Consider the following 13669-nt stretch of genomic DNA (forward strand, 5'->3'; position numbering starts at 1 on the left):
CTCCACCACTGAGATTCATTTAGTCCTGTGTGTGTGTGTGTGTGTAACAAAGCCACGTGTCAAACAGAACTGCAGAAGAGGTGAGAGAGACTGTGACCCTGGTGAATGTTTGGGGGGAGGGGTGGGAAGCTGTGGGTGATGCAGGTCCCAGGGTGAGGTCAAAGGTTGCGGGAATCATAGAATTTCCATATGGAGTAGTTCCAAACTGGACTTCTGGTCCAAATGTTCCAGCCACAGTGACCGTAGAGCCCTTCTACTCTGCCCTATCTTCACACCTCCTGTGTGCTAAGAGGTTCTGCTTGAACCAAATCCTGGGACTCCTGTAGGACAGCTAAAGATCATGGCAGGACTGAGGGCCCGAGTAGCAGAGTCACCAAGAGGCGGAGCTTGATAGACCCATGTGAGGACATTTATATGGGGGACATGGAGGACGCCCCTCCTCTCCTCCCTCCTTTGGCCATCAGGACTCTGCTTGAAGGGTTTCTGTACATGGCAGAATACAGGCTCTGTGGGCGCACACACACCATTTGCAAAACCATGTTGTGGTCTGGAGGGTCTTTCAAAAAGACCACAGAAATAAAAAACTAGACTCTCAAAAGTAGAAAAGCAGGAAAAGGAATGGATGCCAGAGCACTGAAGTTGAAAGGACTGGGACTGGCACCTCACCCCGAGGTCTGACCTACCACTGCAGGAAAAACAGCAGTAAATCTGAGATTAAAACAGTCTTAGAAGTCAGCAAGAAGGTGCAAGCGTTCGTTGTTGTAAACGCGAGGCTGTCATTAGCTGTGGTCTACCATAAATAGAAAACTTGTGGTTTTAATGATTCTGATGGAGCTTCGCTATGGGAGCGTCGCCATGGCTTTGCTTTGACATCACAGATAAACAATAACCATGACTGGTGACCTTGCTGACCCAGTCTCTACCCCAGGTCCAGACTTTACACACAGCCCATACACATAAATCATCATGACCCAAGATGAGCTCCACAAAAGTAAATACGATAATTCAGGAGTCCAGAACAGAAGCTAATTGTAAAGGAGGGATGTGGCACTCACTGGTGGAGGAAAGCAAACAGGTATCTCATGATGACCAGGGTGCTGCAGGGAAGAGAGAGGAGAACCTTGCGGATGTGGGCGGATCTGTCCTGAAGGCTCTCCATAGCTGCGGGAACACACAAAACACACAGGTCTGGATAGGGCCAAGATAAGATGCTAACAAAGGCTACAATTAAGTAAGAACACTTACAGACACAGGTCATTAGGTCATGGAAGACCTCCTTTGGAAAGAGGGTGTTCTCCAGGCCTCGGAAGTAGAGCTTCAGGACCCCAGCGATAGAGTCCATATCGTGATCATTCTGGTCTCCAGCTAGAGGGTCCTCACCTGAAAAAGAGAGCGAGTGTGAGAGAGAGAGAAAAAAGAGAGAGAGAGAGAGAGAGAGGGGGGAAGTAATTAGAGATCATGAGAAAGGGAATAAAAGCGAAAGCCCATGTTCATTTCAACAACATAGTGAGTCATTTAATTGTTTATGCTACAAAAATGAAAGGGTTTGAAGTCGGGTGGGTATTAACCAATCTTACCCCTCTCAAAGGCATTCTTAATGTCATTGACCTCAACCTGGGAACCAGACACCCTGAAGATCCCCTCATGGTGTAGGCCTGTGGACACAGCACCACCACACACACCCCCTCAGTTAGAAAACATCAGCTTACCACACATCACCCCTCACTTCACTAGGGTTAAATGTCCGACGTGCACAGCGTTTTATAGTAGGAACAATTACGACTGTGTATCAAAGCCAAGACATTTTCTACAGTGGCTACTAGAAGTGAAAATGTATAGAGTACAATCCTAAATGGTTCTGTTATCAAAATAGAGTTGACACAATGATTAATGAACCAAACAGACTGTTCATTCAGATGGGTGGGAAGTGTGTGAGAGTGTGTGTGAGTAAGAGAGAGAGAGAGAAAGAGAGAGAGAGAGGGAGAGGGACGGAGGGAGAGAGGGATTGATTGTGAGTACAGGGAGGAGAGGGAGAAGGAGAGATTACCATGGCGGCTGATGAATTGAATGCAGCGTTCCACCATCAGTGGAATGACTTGGCTGGACTCCTACCAGAGGGAGGAAGAGGAACAAATCAGGAGTGAGCAGGATGAAGGGCGGAGAGATGGTTAAGGTCAAAACCTTTATGAAGAAGGGCTACTGTTTATGTGCTGGGGACTGTACGTAGAATAATATTTATGAAGAGATGGCGGTTTGACACAGGAGGGGAAAACACAGCACACTGTGATCCGCAGGGGGACACACAGACGACCGAACACGGCGGTTGCTAGGAGACGGCTTCTTCCCACAGCTTCCTTTTGTTTGTTTGGGCGAAGCGGAAATGTCTGAGCGAGGCGGTATCGGGGGGCCCGGCGGGTGTCACGCCAAGACACACACGTAGACGAGAGCATGCACACGTGTGCACACACGCAGAGACACACATGCACATACACACCCCCACGCTGATCGGATGCTACTGAACCGGCAAGAAAATGTTGCATGCGCGCCTGTTTTTCTTGATTGTGTGAACACAACTTTTCCCACAATAACACATAATTAGTTCTGACCCGGTTTACGTTAATAACTCATTAGCATTAACAAATGCTCATGTAATCAACCCAGATAGGGGTGTAATGTGTTCTTTTCTTCACTAGGGGGCAACATGAACTGTGCACTGCTAAAAATGAAGAAATGATTTCTGGTTCCTTCACCTCAAACATACTTCCAGTTTGTGTTCTCTGACAGGGTGGCATGGTTTGGGCTAAATGTGTCACACGTCGACGTCGACTACACGCTGCCAGGAGAAATGGCAGAGATCTGAGCCCAGGATGGCCCCACACCATAGAGGCTCTCTGTCGGGACCGTGGTCATGGTAACATGCCAACAAGTCGCCAGAGGTGCAGGAGAAGCAATTTGCGTTCTGGACTGAGGAGAAATACCGATCTGTGTGACTCATGGGGTGAAGGAGCCAGAGGCACCAATGGGAAGAACACAGACGCGTGAAGACCAGGCGGTCGCCATGATGCGCACCATCTGTGAAGGGGTTCACATGCACAGGAATGCACACGAGGGAGGGCTTACCTGCTTTCGTATGGTTGAGTTCCTCCGGCCACTGATGTTGGGAGTGGAGGAGGAGGAGGAGGGAGAGAGAGAGAGAGAGAGAGAGAGTGAGAGAGAGAAAGAAAGACAGAATGAGAGAAAGAGAGAATGAGAGAGGGAGGAGAAAGAGAAAGACAGAATGAGAGAGAGGGAGGAGAAAGAGAGAGAGACTCTATAATTATCTGATGATCATTTGAACTCAAAGCTACTCTTATTTTGCCACACCTAGCCCAGCACATGCAGACTGCTGCTGTCAGACAGTGAACCCTATTTTTACACCCTACACCAACCGTACCAGCACCCACACGCACCCACCCACCCACACGCAGGAGTGGCCCACTTTACTACCCAACCCTCAGCACTAGACTCAGTAAATAAATTAGCTGTTTTCAATAAATCAAGATGTCTAGACAAGACACGCATCTCACTCTTACGACTGTGAGTCTGAGAGACATTAGCATGCCTTCATCATACATACCTGGCCAGACAATAGTCCGTCTTTTGACCTAGAGAGACCCAGAGAGGGAGAGAGAATTGTCCATCACTGGTCTAGAACACAATGTGCTTTAATTATTATCCTACTTATCCTTTATTGGTTATGTTCATTTTCATGTTCATGTAGAATTCTGCACAGGTGTCCTCGGGTACAAAGGAAAAGCTCAAATCATGCTGCACATTTGAATTAGGATAAGTTAAACATCCAGAACAGCACTGACCTTACAGTACACACTCATACACACACACGCACACACTCTCTCTCTCTCACGCACACACACTCACGCACACACGCGCGCACACACACACACACACACACACACACACACACACACACACACACACACACACACACACACACACACACACACACACACACACACACACACACACAGGTTACTACAGGAGCTGTAGACAGCAGGATGTTTCAGACAGGACACCAGGACCAATCCCAAACAGAACACCAGGACCCATCCCAAACAGGACACCAGGACCCATCCCAAACAGGACCCGTCCCAGACAATCAGCTAAAGTTTCGTTAGTGGACTTCAGCTCCACTTAAAGCTGCTCCCAATTTTACGCTTTTAGCAAAATAACAAACATGAGCAGATGGAATCATTCAAATGTAATTAACATCAAATCTTCAGTTCAAATAATAAGTCTATGAAGTCTACTTTGCTGCCCACATTTAAATGAAACTTCCTCATGGTTGTCTCCAGAAATCAAGATCTTGTCCAAGATCAAGATCTTGATGAGTATCACCATGATGATGGCAACCAAGGTGACCAACCTGATCAATCTAGGGCTGCACAACGCTGTGTGTGTAAGACATTACAGAACGAGAGTCCTTCACAAAACTATCACAAAAGGATCTAACGTGCAAATTCTCATCTATATCTCAGTATAGCTTTTTGTCCATATTGTGCAGCCGTTGTCTGAACTGTAAAGCAAGTTTTATGTGTAATGACCGTCATGATCTCCCTGATGTCATAAAGCACAGACAGCTCCAGACTCCACGGACTCCTTAGACACTGGAGGACTTTATGAGTGAGGAGGAATTTTCCACGTGAGTTTTACCCATCACACTGTTTCTGCATGTGTAAGACTGGAAGAATGAGCATTGTGGGATAGAACAAAGGAGAGGAAATGCAACCCCCCCCCCCCCCCCACAGTCCTCTATACCCCCCACCCCTCCTCCCACACCCCACACTCCTCTCTGCCCTCCACCCCTCCTCCCACACCCCACACTCCTCTCTGCCCTCCACCCCTCCTCCCACACCCCACACTCCTCTCTGCCCTCCACCCCTACTCACACTCCTCTCTACCCTCCACCCCCTCTCACACCCCACACTCCTCTCTGCCCTCCACCCCCTCTCACACCCCACACACTCCTCTCTGCCCTCCACCCCGCTCACACCCCACACTCCACTCTCTCCAAATCCACTTACTGCTTTCAAATCTTCCACCAACTTTCACCCACTCCTACACACACGCACACAGACATGTGCACAGGCGACACACACACACACACACACACACACACACACACACACACACACACACACACACACACACACACACACACACACACACACACACACACACACACACACACACACACACACACACACACACACACACACACACACAGCCTCTCTGCCTGTCTCCAGGCTGCCTGCCCGTGATGCCTGACTTCTGACCTCCATGCAGGGGGGTTGGGGGAGTTGCAAGGGTGTGACAGAGGCATGTATAGGCTGCTGCTTCACTCATGCTCCCACCACACACACACACACACACACACACACACACACACACACACACACACACACACACACACACACACACACACACACACACACACACACACACACTTCAACAGAGCCCCACTGTCATTGTCCCCCTCCCCACTTGAAAGACTGATGCTATCAGTACCACTCTCTCTCTCTCTCACACACACACACACGCACACACACGCACGCACACGCACGCACACGCACGCACGCACACGCACGCACACGCACGCACGCACGCACACGCACGCACACGCACACACTGAAATCACTTACTCTCTCCCAGGGACTTCTGGATCAGGTCATGCTTGGCCTGCAGTTTGGTGATGAGGTTCCTTCCCTCCAGAAATTCCTTCAGTTTCTATAACACAGAACAGAGTGTAATCTGTCAACTGAGGCAGTTCAATTCATCACCCCATACCAGCCCATACTAATAAGTATGTGTGCGTCACTATGCCCATGTTTTTAATGTCTAGTCTTATTATTGAGTTTCTGTCTCCCTTCTGTTTTCTTATACTTATGTTATAAGTATTACCACCCAGCTCAGAAAACATAACCCTATTCATAAAAACTCATAGAGCACAAAGCAGGAGAGACAGAGAGAAAGGACACAAGACAACTGGGGAAAAAAGAACACAGGACAACTGGGAGTGTAGAGAGTGAGTGTGGAGTGAGAGTGGAGTGAGAGTGTGCAGTGAGAGAGTGGAGTATGAGTATGGAGTGTGGAGTATGAGTGTGGAGTGAGAGTGTGGAGTGAGAGTGTGGAGTGAGAGTGTGGAGTGAGAGTGTGGAGTGTGGAGTGTGAGTGTGGAGTGTGAGTGTGGAGTGTGAGTGTGGAGTGTGAGTGTGGAGTGTGAGTGTGGAGTATGAGTGTGGAGTGTGAGTGTGGAGTGTGAGTGTGGAGTGTGGAGTATGAGTGTGGAGTGAGAGAGTGGAGTGTGAGTGTGGAGTGTGAGTGGAGTGTGAGTGTGGAGTGAGAGAGTCGAGTGAGAGTGTGGAGTGAGAGAGTGGAGTGAGAGTGTGGAGTGAGAGAGTGGAGTGAAAGTGTGGAGTGAAAGTGTGGAGTGAGAGAGTGGAGTGAGAGAGTGGAGTGAGAGAGTGGAGTGTGTGTGGAGTGAGAGAGTGGAGTATGAGTGTGGAGTGAGAGTGTGAGTGTGGAGTATGAGTGTGGAGTATGAGTGTGGAGTATGAGTGTGGAGTATGAGTGGAGTGTGAGTGGAGTGTGAGTGTGGAGTGAGAGAGTCGAGTGAAAGTGTGGTGTGAGAGAGTGGAGTGAGAGTGTGGAGTGAAAGTGTGGAGTGAGAGAGTGGAGTGAGAGAGTGGAGTGTGAGTATGGAGTGTGGAGTGAGAAAGTGGAGTGAGTGTGGAGTGAGAGAGTGGAGTGAAAGAGTGGAGTGTAGAGTATGAGTGAGAGTGTGGAGTGAGAGAGTGGAGTGAAAGTGTGGAGTGAGAGAGTGGAGTGAAAGTGTGGAGTGAGAGAGTGGCAGAGCTCTTCTCCTCCTCCTAAACAGAGAACACCTCTAATCATCTAATCGATGGCCTCGTTTCTCATATCGATCCCAGTGGTACGAGATTTGTTTGTCTATGCTGCTTCAGCTCATAACTTCAACCTTTTTCTTGATGTTAACACCGTGCACATCAAACACAGCTTTTCATAATGATAACAACTGCCTACTGTAAACATGTCTTCACAGCCATCTGTCTGAACAATAAAGTAAAATCTAAGAAATCAGAAGTTATTTAGATGTCTATCTTAGGAATTGGTGACCTTTGTTAATGACACACCACTCTGAATGAGACTAGTTGCATAAAGGTAAGACTGCCACTATAGACGACAAAGCTTTTCATTCCTTAAACAACTTATTTCTTAAATGAAATTAAGTGCTTTGTATCTCCTTTGTTTTTCTCTTCTTCCATCCCACTCCAGTGCACTTTCAGACAAACATGTCTTACTTTTCCACAAACCTATTGTTACACTCATTCCTTACCCCATCGCTGTCCCTTCATCCCTCTGTCCCTCCATCCCTCCCTCACACTTCAGTCCCTCCCTCCCTCCGTCATCTCCTTGCTCACTCCCTCCCTCTGCTCCTCCCTCACCGTGAAGTAGAACTGCTCAGTCTCCTGCTGGTTGGCCCGTCTCTTGGCCAGACTCGGTTTGCTCATGAACGACTCTGACACGGTGGACTTCACAGACTCCATGGAGTTACTGTGGTGGAAACAGTCGGTCACGTCAAAGTCCTCAATGTTCACCATGTCCTGGATGGTCTGCAGAGTGGCTTCCATCGTCTTCTTCACCTGTGAAACGAGAGCATGCCATGAGAGACAGAGAGAGAGAAGGGCAAAAAATACATTCAAATGTAAAGCAAAGATCTAAAAACTAAAGGAAAACAATGAAAAAGGATAAATAGCTAATTCAAAATCTGGACAGAAGTGAATAAAACATATAGGGTAAAGATATCTAGTATATCATCTAGAAATCAGAGGTTTATGAAGGTTGACATTTGTATGTTAGGAGACAAGGGTGTGTATACTGTCCGTGTGTGTGCATGCATGCTTGTATATGTGCATGTGCGTGTGTGTGTGTTTTAACCTCATCGTTCTCTATCCTGAGTGTGGAGAGACGAGACTGGAGCTGTTGGCACCTTTGTAGAAGCTCTCCCTGCAACGGCTGCTGACCACACATGTGCCCCACCTGAGAGAGAGAGAGAGAGAGAGAGAGCGCGAGAGAGAGAGGGAGAGCGAGAGAGAGCGAGAGCGAGAGAGAGAGAGAGAGAGAGAGGGAGAGAGAGAGAGAGCGAGAGAGAGGGAGAGAGAGAGGGAGAGAGAGAGGGAGAGCGAGAGAGAGCGAGAGACGGTGTATGAAGGTGGAGGATCGAGAGGAGACGGTAGAAGCGAGGGAAAAAACGTGGGTGAAAACTGTTTCTCAGAGGGTAAAACCGAATGTGTGAAACACCCCAGACACACACACACTCCTGCCCCCATGTAACCTTAGCAAATGAGATCAGTTTAGATACAGCCTCAGGGAGATGGCATGACCCTCACCAGACTCTAAATACCCTACTCAAATCTCACACACACACACACACACACACACACACACACACACACACACACACACACACACACACACACACACACACACACACACACACACACACACACACAGATGGGGAACATCTGGCCACTGTGGCATTCTCTCCCTCAGGGCCAGAGTGCACACACAGACGCACACAAACACACACACAAACACACACTCCTTAGTGCTCCAGCTATACAAAAACCCCAAAACATCAGATGGCATCTTTAATTATTTTCATGCACACTGAGAACTCTCTCCATAACCCTCTCTACATCTGCCCGGGTTTGTCAGTGCTGCCGTGGTCCAGAGTCTCTGCCCTCTTCGACTCCACCTCCGATGCATTGAGATGTGCTTCATTCCTTCACGTGTGTGAGCGAAAAAGAACAAAGTGCCTGATGTGCTCGGGCAGCTTGGTGAGACGAAGAGAACTCCCATAAACGGCAGCAGATGTGTTTGCGTGTAAATGGCTTTGTTGGAGGTGAGTGAATAATTAGCGTAATGGGCGGGACACAGACACACGGCGGGACAGACTGCCACCACTTCTGTCCCCATACGGGGGTTTAGCTGCTATATGGAGCTGAGAACACTGCAGCCTCAATAATGCAGTTATGGACATTCAAGAGAGTTCTTATAAATACAATACACATGAGCATAATCCAAACCAATTCATCCTAGCACATAAATGTAAACACAAACAACACACACACACCTGGTCCCCCATATGAGACTGGAAGTCGAAACGCATGGGCGGGCAGAAGATGTTGTTGTAGGTCTCCATGATCCTCTGCTTGTCGGCGTTGGCCTCCAGGTTCTCCGCCGCGTTCTCGATGGCTTCCAGGCCGCCGTGCTTCGACGTCTCCACGTTGAACTCGGCCGACAGGTAGGTACGCAGCGCTCGGTTGAGGCTGGCATGGTAACCCAGGTCACAGCACTGAAAGAGGAAGGTCCAGACCACGGAGAACTAAATCTCAAACAAGCAAACAGTGAAAGGGGGGCAATTTAGTTGTGCTACAATTTCAGTCCGTGATAATAAGAGGGTTACATTCTAAGCTTGGAGGCCTGCTAGCTTGAAATGACCTGCGTTCATATTGCTGGTGGTCCCTATTTGATTGGGACAGCATGATGGGGTCCAAGTATGACACCCTGAGTGTGTTAATAGTTCCCACACGTCCTGCTCTACAAGATGCAGCCAAGCCCAGTGTGCAGAGCACCACCAAAAACCTCCACCCACTGCACATGCGTCTGCCCGCGTCCGCCCGGGCTCGGCTCCCTGGACGCCCTCCTGCCGGTTTAGCTGGGGTTAAAAGAGGGCAGCCGCAGGCTCGGGGCAGCATCCTACGGTTGCAGACCCCAGAGGGCTGCCGCAGGCCTGCCTGCTGGGCTGGCCCTTGGCTCCTCGCCCTGCAGGCCTTTCAGAACCGAGCAGAGTGAGGACAACAACCCAGAGTTCCCTTCAGTGGGAGACTTTGAACAAGTCATATTAGGAGACCATCTTAACCGCATTACTATACACTAACATTGTTTAAAGATGGTATCGAAACTGTTTACAAAAATTGTGAATTAATAAAACATGCACCTTAAAGGGTATTCGGGAAGTTACAAAAGTTCTGGGATTTAAAAAAGGCTCATCTGAAATCTGAAAGGGCTACGTTATATGTTAACAGCCACATGCGATAATGCGATATATAATTTGGGCACGCAAAAGGTCACTGTTACTTTACAAGGTGAAAACGAGTGAAACAGGCCAGCCTAGACCCAGTGGGCTTACGTCAATGAGGTCGGAGAGGTCGTGTATGTAGTACTTGAACACGCAGCAGTTGGTGGCCTCCAAGGCCAGCAGGTACTCGTTCCTGGCTTTGACAGCTTTCAGCTTGTTCTCAGTGTATTTGGCTTGGCGCTGCACACAAGACGTAGGTGAAGAATGGGAGAGTTGAGGCAGAGAAACATTGAACCAAAGCCATCACTTTAATTACACATTGAATTAAATCACTCTTGGTAGTGTGAGCAGTTAGGTAGAGCTGATGTCAGCCACACAAGCTCCTCACACTTCCTTCCCTAACCCTGCTGCCCAAACTCCCTTCAGGACCATCTCTGATGGAGGAGGCCCACCTGCTCCACAGAGAGGCTTCCTGGAGAACGTTTTAGACAGCCGTAGTCCTTGGCTTCATGAATCTGTCTGTCAGTAGGTGGTGAGCGTGTGGCGTGGAGACAGGGGCCGACCCACCATTATCATCACGCCCTGTTATACACTGGTTCCAGTCCACTCAGAGGTGTGCTGACAACATCATAGAGTCTGATCATTACTTCAGATTACTTCAAAATCTGAGGAGGGCCATATTTATAAGCGTATTTTCAACAAAGCTGTTGAAGCATGTCATCAGCACAAGCTGTGTGATTTCAGAGCCTCAGATAGCAGAAGTGGCAACAGTTCAAGTATCTCCAAGTGGGAGTGTCAGGATCACAAGTCCCATTTTCGCCTATATACATGTAACAGAACACACTGTTAAGAACTGATCTCAGAACAGCACTGTACGTTCTTTTTATTTGTTTTTCTTTTTTAGGAATGCAGATCCAGACCCAGGATCTGCCATGGGTCACTCAACACCATCTGGCAGTGATGGTAAGCACTAAACCATTCTTTTCTTCATCCATCTTCTCTCTCTCTCTCTCCTCTTTCCATTCAAACACCTTCTCCATCTGTTCAGCCTTCTGCTGCCCACACTAACCTTTCCTCCAAATTCCTCACATCATTTACCCAAGCTCCCCCCCTCCTGCCCAAAACCCTCCTCCCCTCTCCTCCAGCACACCACTCACCTTCTCCTTCATCTTCTCGATCTTCTTCACGGAGCTGCGGCGGACAGGCTTGTCGTCCAGGCGGACGGCGAGAGAGTCGGGCGAGCGTGGCGTCTGCCGGTCCTCCTGCCGAGCGCTCCGCCCCATCTGCTTCTCCTCCTGCTTCTCCGCCTCCTTCAGCTTGCTCTCCGCGTTGATGCTGTCCGCGTTGTACATGTGATACATCTTCATCACCTGCGCGGGAGTGGAGGAAGAGATGGGTAAGCTTGCAGTGAATCGAGAGAGAGGAGTAAAGCAATTTATTGGAAGAACACCTGTGTTTACATCCTGATAGTCATCACTAAAACAGGTGCTAGTAGGACTGTTACCATCAACTGAAAATCAGATCACCAATCAGTAATAGGCCACCTATCCACTAACCAATCAGGTGTGGTGTGGTAGTGAAGAGGAAACTCCTAAACAGTAGCGGATCTATGAGATATTAATGTGTGTATGAATGGAGTATGAATCTGCATGATGGAGAGTGTTTCACGAGAGGCTTATCTAGGAAACACATGTTAATCCTGGTGTGAGGGGCGTGTCTCCTGTTGGTATGTTCCAGTGGGACCTCTATCTGTTCTCAGTTGGTTCCCCTGTTCAGACGGTCAAAAAGCTAGCAGACAAGACAGCCTGCCACTCATGAAACAGGAAACGTGCTTGAGCCAGTATCCTCCACGTCTCGACACAACACACAAGGCACCATCGATTAGAACACACAAGACACGTGGCCTTCAGAGGAATCCGCTTGCTCTGAAATCTGTTGCCCAAACTGTTTGCGCTCGCAGTCAAACATGCACAACAAATTAGGGCTAGTGTGCGGATGCCGTGGGAAATAACCGTGTTCGTGAGTCTGCCGAAAGACCTAGAGCAGAGACTTCTCTGCTGTGCGGGACTAGCTAATCACGGGCTGAGTCAATGAGACAAGCTGTCTTATTACCTCATCAGTTTCCATTAGAGGAAAAAGCAAACAGCTCAATCGGACAGGGAGAATGAAGACACACACTGAGGGTAGCAGACCTCAGTGAGATAAGTAGATGTCCACAGTGTAACCGTCGTACCAGTCAATAGTGTAACCACGGCAGCCAGGACACTGGAGCAGTGGTGCCGGATGTGAGGAAGTCCTTGGTAAAGGTATGCGTGGCAATGAAAGACACCATACGTTGGGTGGAGTGAGGGGGAGGGGCCATGGGCGGGGTCTCAACCTAAGCATGAATGGAACGTCCCTGCTGTCTCCCCCTCCCTGGTGAGGAATGTTTCCAAGTGAAGTCGTGGTGAAGACCAGGGAGACGACATGGTCGCCAATGCTACCAGTCGTTCCAAGGAGATAATACAGTCTCTCGATGACTATCCTTTTCCGACATTTACACGGTTGTCTTACACGGTTAGTCTCAGCTCCATCACCTAGCACTAGAAATAACACCACACAGTGATGTCAGGTAAGAGGAACGTGCTTGTGAGGAAGTAAGCGTCTCGGAAAAGCTCTCCCACTGCAGAACCCGGTCAGGACCGATTCTGCTCACATCCCTTGCCCAGGCCATTCCCACTCACAGCTCACATCTCTGGGAGGAATGCTGAAGATTTCAGAGTGGAAAATGGACTCTGCTCACCAACAACGTTCACGCCCAAGGGATCATCTCTGAACCAGAGAGCTGAAACAGTCTGCAGCTCCCTGCCCCTCCCCCCACCGAAGTACAGATGTTGCTAAAAATGATGCCAGGTCTATTTTCATCATACTTAACTATTTAATTAGAGGATTTGCGTTCTTTTATGGGGACTTGAAAATCTTGGAGTCATTTCCTCATCATGGGAAGAAGGAGAAAGAGAGAGACAGAGAGAGAGACAGAGAGAGAGAATGCATGTGTGTGTGTGTGTGTGTGTGTGTGTGTGTGTGTGTGTGTTTGTGAGAGAGAGAGAGAGAGAGAGAGAGAGAGAGAGAGAGAGAGAGAGAGAGAGAGAGAGAGAGAGAGAGAGAGAGAGAGAGAGAGAGAGAGAGAGAGAGTATACCTGTGTGTATCCACATGTGTGTGTAGGTGGAGGTTCAGTTACTCTGTGAGAAAAGGGCTGAATCTGGGGCACCCCTCCCAAACCTCAAACTACGCCCCCCCATCCCCAACCCCCACCCAGCCCCTAACAAAGCAGACACATGTTATGCATTAGTGAGAGAATTTGTAAGGGCTCGGTGAAAATGAGGCTATCGAGTATCAATGGAATGACTGAACTGTGAGGGCTTTGTTGCTAATTAAAGGCATGCTACGGGACAGCTCTGTGAGGCTTCACCTCGCCTGTCAAAATGGGGCTCCTGAACACTCCCCTTTAAGACAGGATCGCAGCATGG

At 48.8% G+C, this 13669-nt stretch overlaps 1 protein-coding gene across 4 annotated transcripts in view; it reads right to left on the reverse strand.

Moving 5' to 3' along the window:
• srgap2 (SLIT-ROBO Rho GTPase activating protein 2) overlaps nucleotides 1-13669 on the reverse strand; it is a 77280-nt gene that overhangs the window by 8663 nt on the left and 54948 nt on the right. For all 4 annotated transcript variants that reach the window (XM_076989256.1, XM_076989254.1, XM_076989255.1 and 1 more), the window contains 12 exons: nucleotides 11317-11529; nucleotides 10271-10399; nucleotides 9212-9433; nucleotides 8014-8115; nucleotides 7521-7718; nucleotides 5700-5784; nucleotides 3617-3644; nucleotides 3121-3151; nucleotides 2048-2108; nucleotides 1578-1655; nucleotides 1246-1380; nucleotides 1056-1161 (listed from right to left, as the gene is read on the reverse strand). In XM_076989256.1, coding sequence (XP_076845371.1) covers nucleotides 1056-1161; nucleotides 1246-1380; nucleotides 1578-1655; nucleotides 2048-2108; nucleotides 3121-3151; nucleotides 3617-3644; nucleotides 5700-5784; nucleotides 7521-7718; nucleotides 8014-8115; nucleotides 9212-9433; nucleotides 10271-10399; nucleotides 11317-11529 — 1388 coding nt within the window. The remainder of the gene's footprint in view (nucleotides 1-1055; nucleotides 1162-1245; nucleotides 1381-1577; nucleotides 1656-2047; nucleotides 2109-3120; nucleotides 3152-3616; nucleotides 3645-5699; nucleotides 5785-7520; nucleotides 7719-8013; nucleotides 8116-9211; nucleotides 9434-10270; nucleotides 10400-11316; nucleotides 11530-13669) is intronic.

Source organism: Brachyhypopomus gauderio, unplaced genomic scaffold (assembly GCF_052324685.1).
Source record: "Brachyhypopomus gauderio isolate BG-103 unplaced genomic scaffold, BGAUD_0.2 sc66, whole genome shotgun sequence".
Classification (NCBI taxonomy): domain Eukaryota; kingdom Metazoa; phylum Chordata; class Actinopteri; order Gymnotiformes; family Hypopomidae; genus Brachyhypopomus; species Brachyhypopomus gauderio.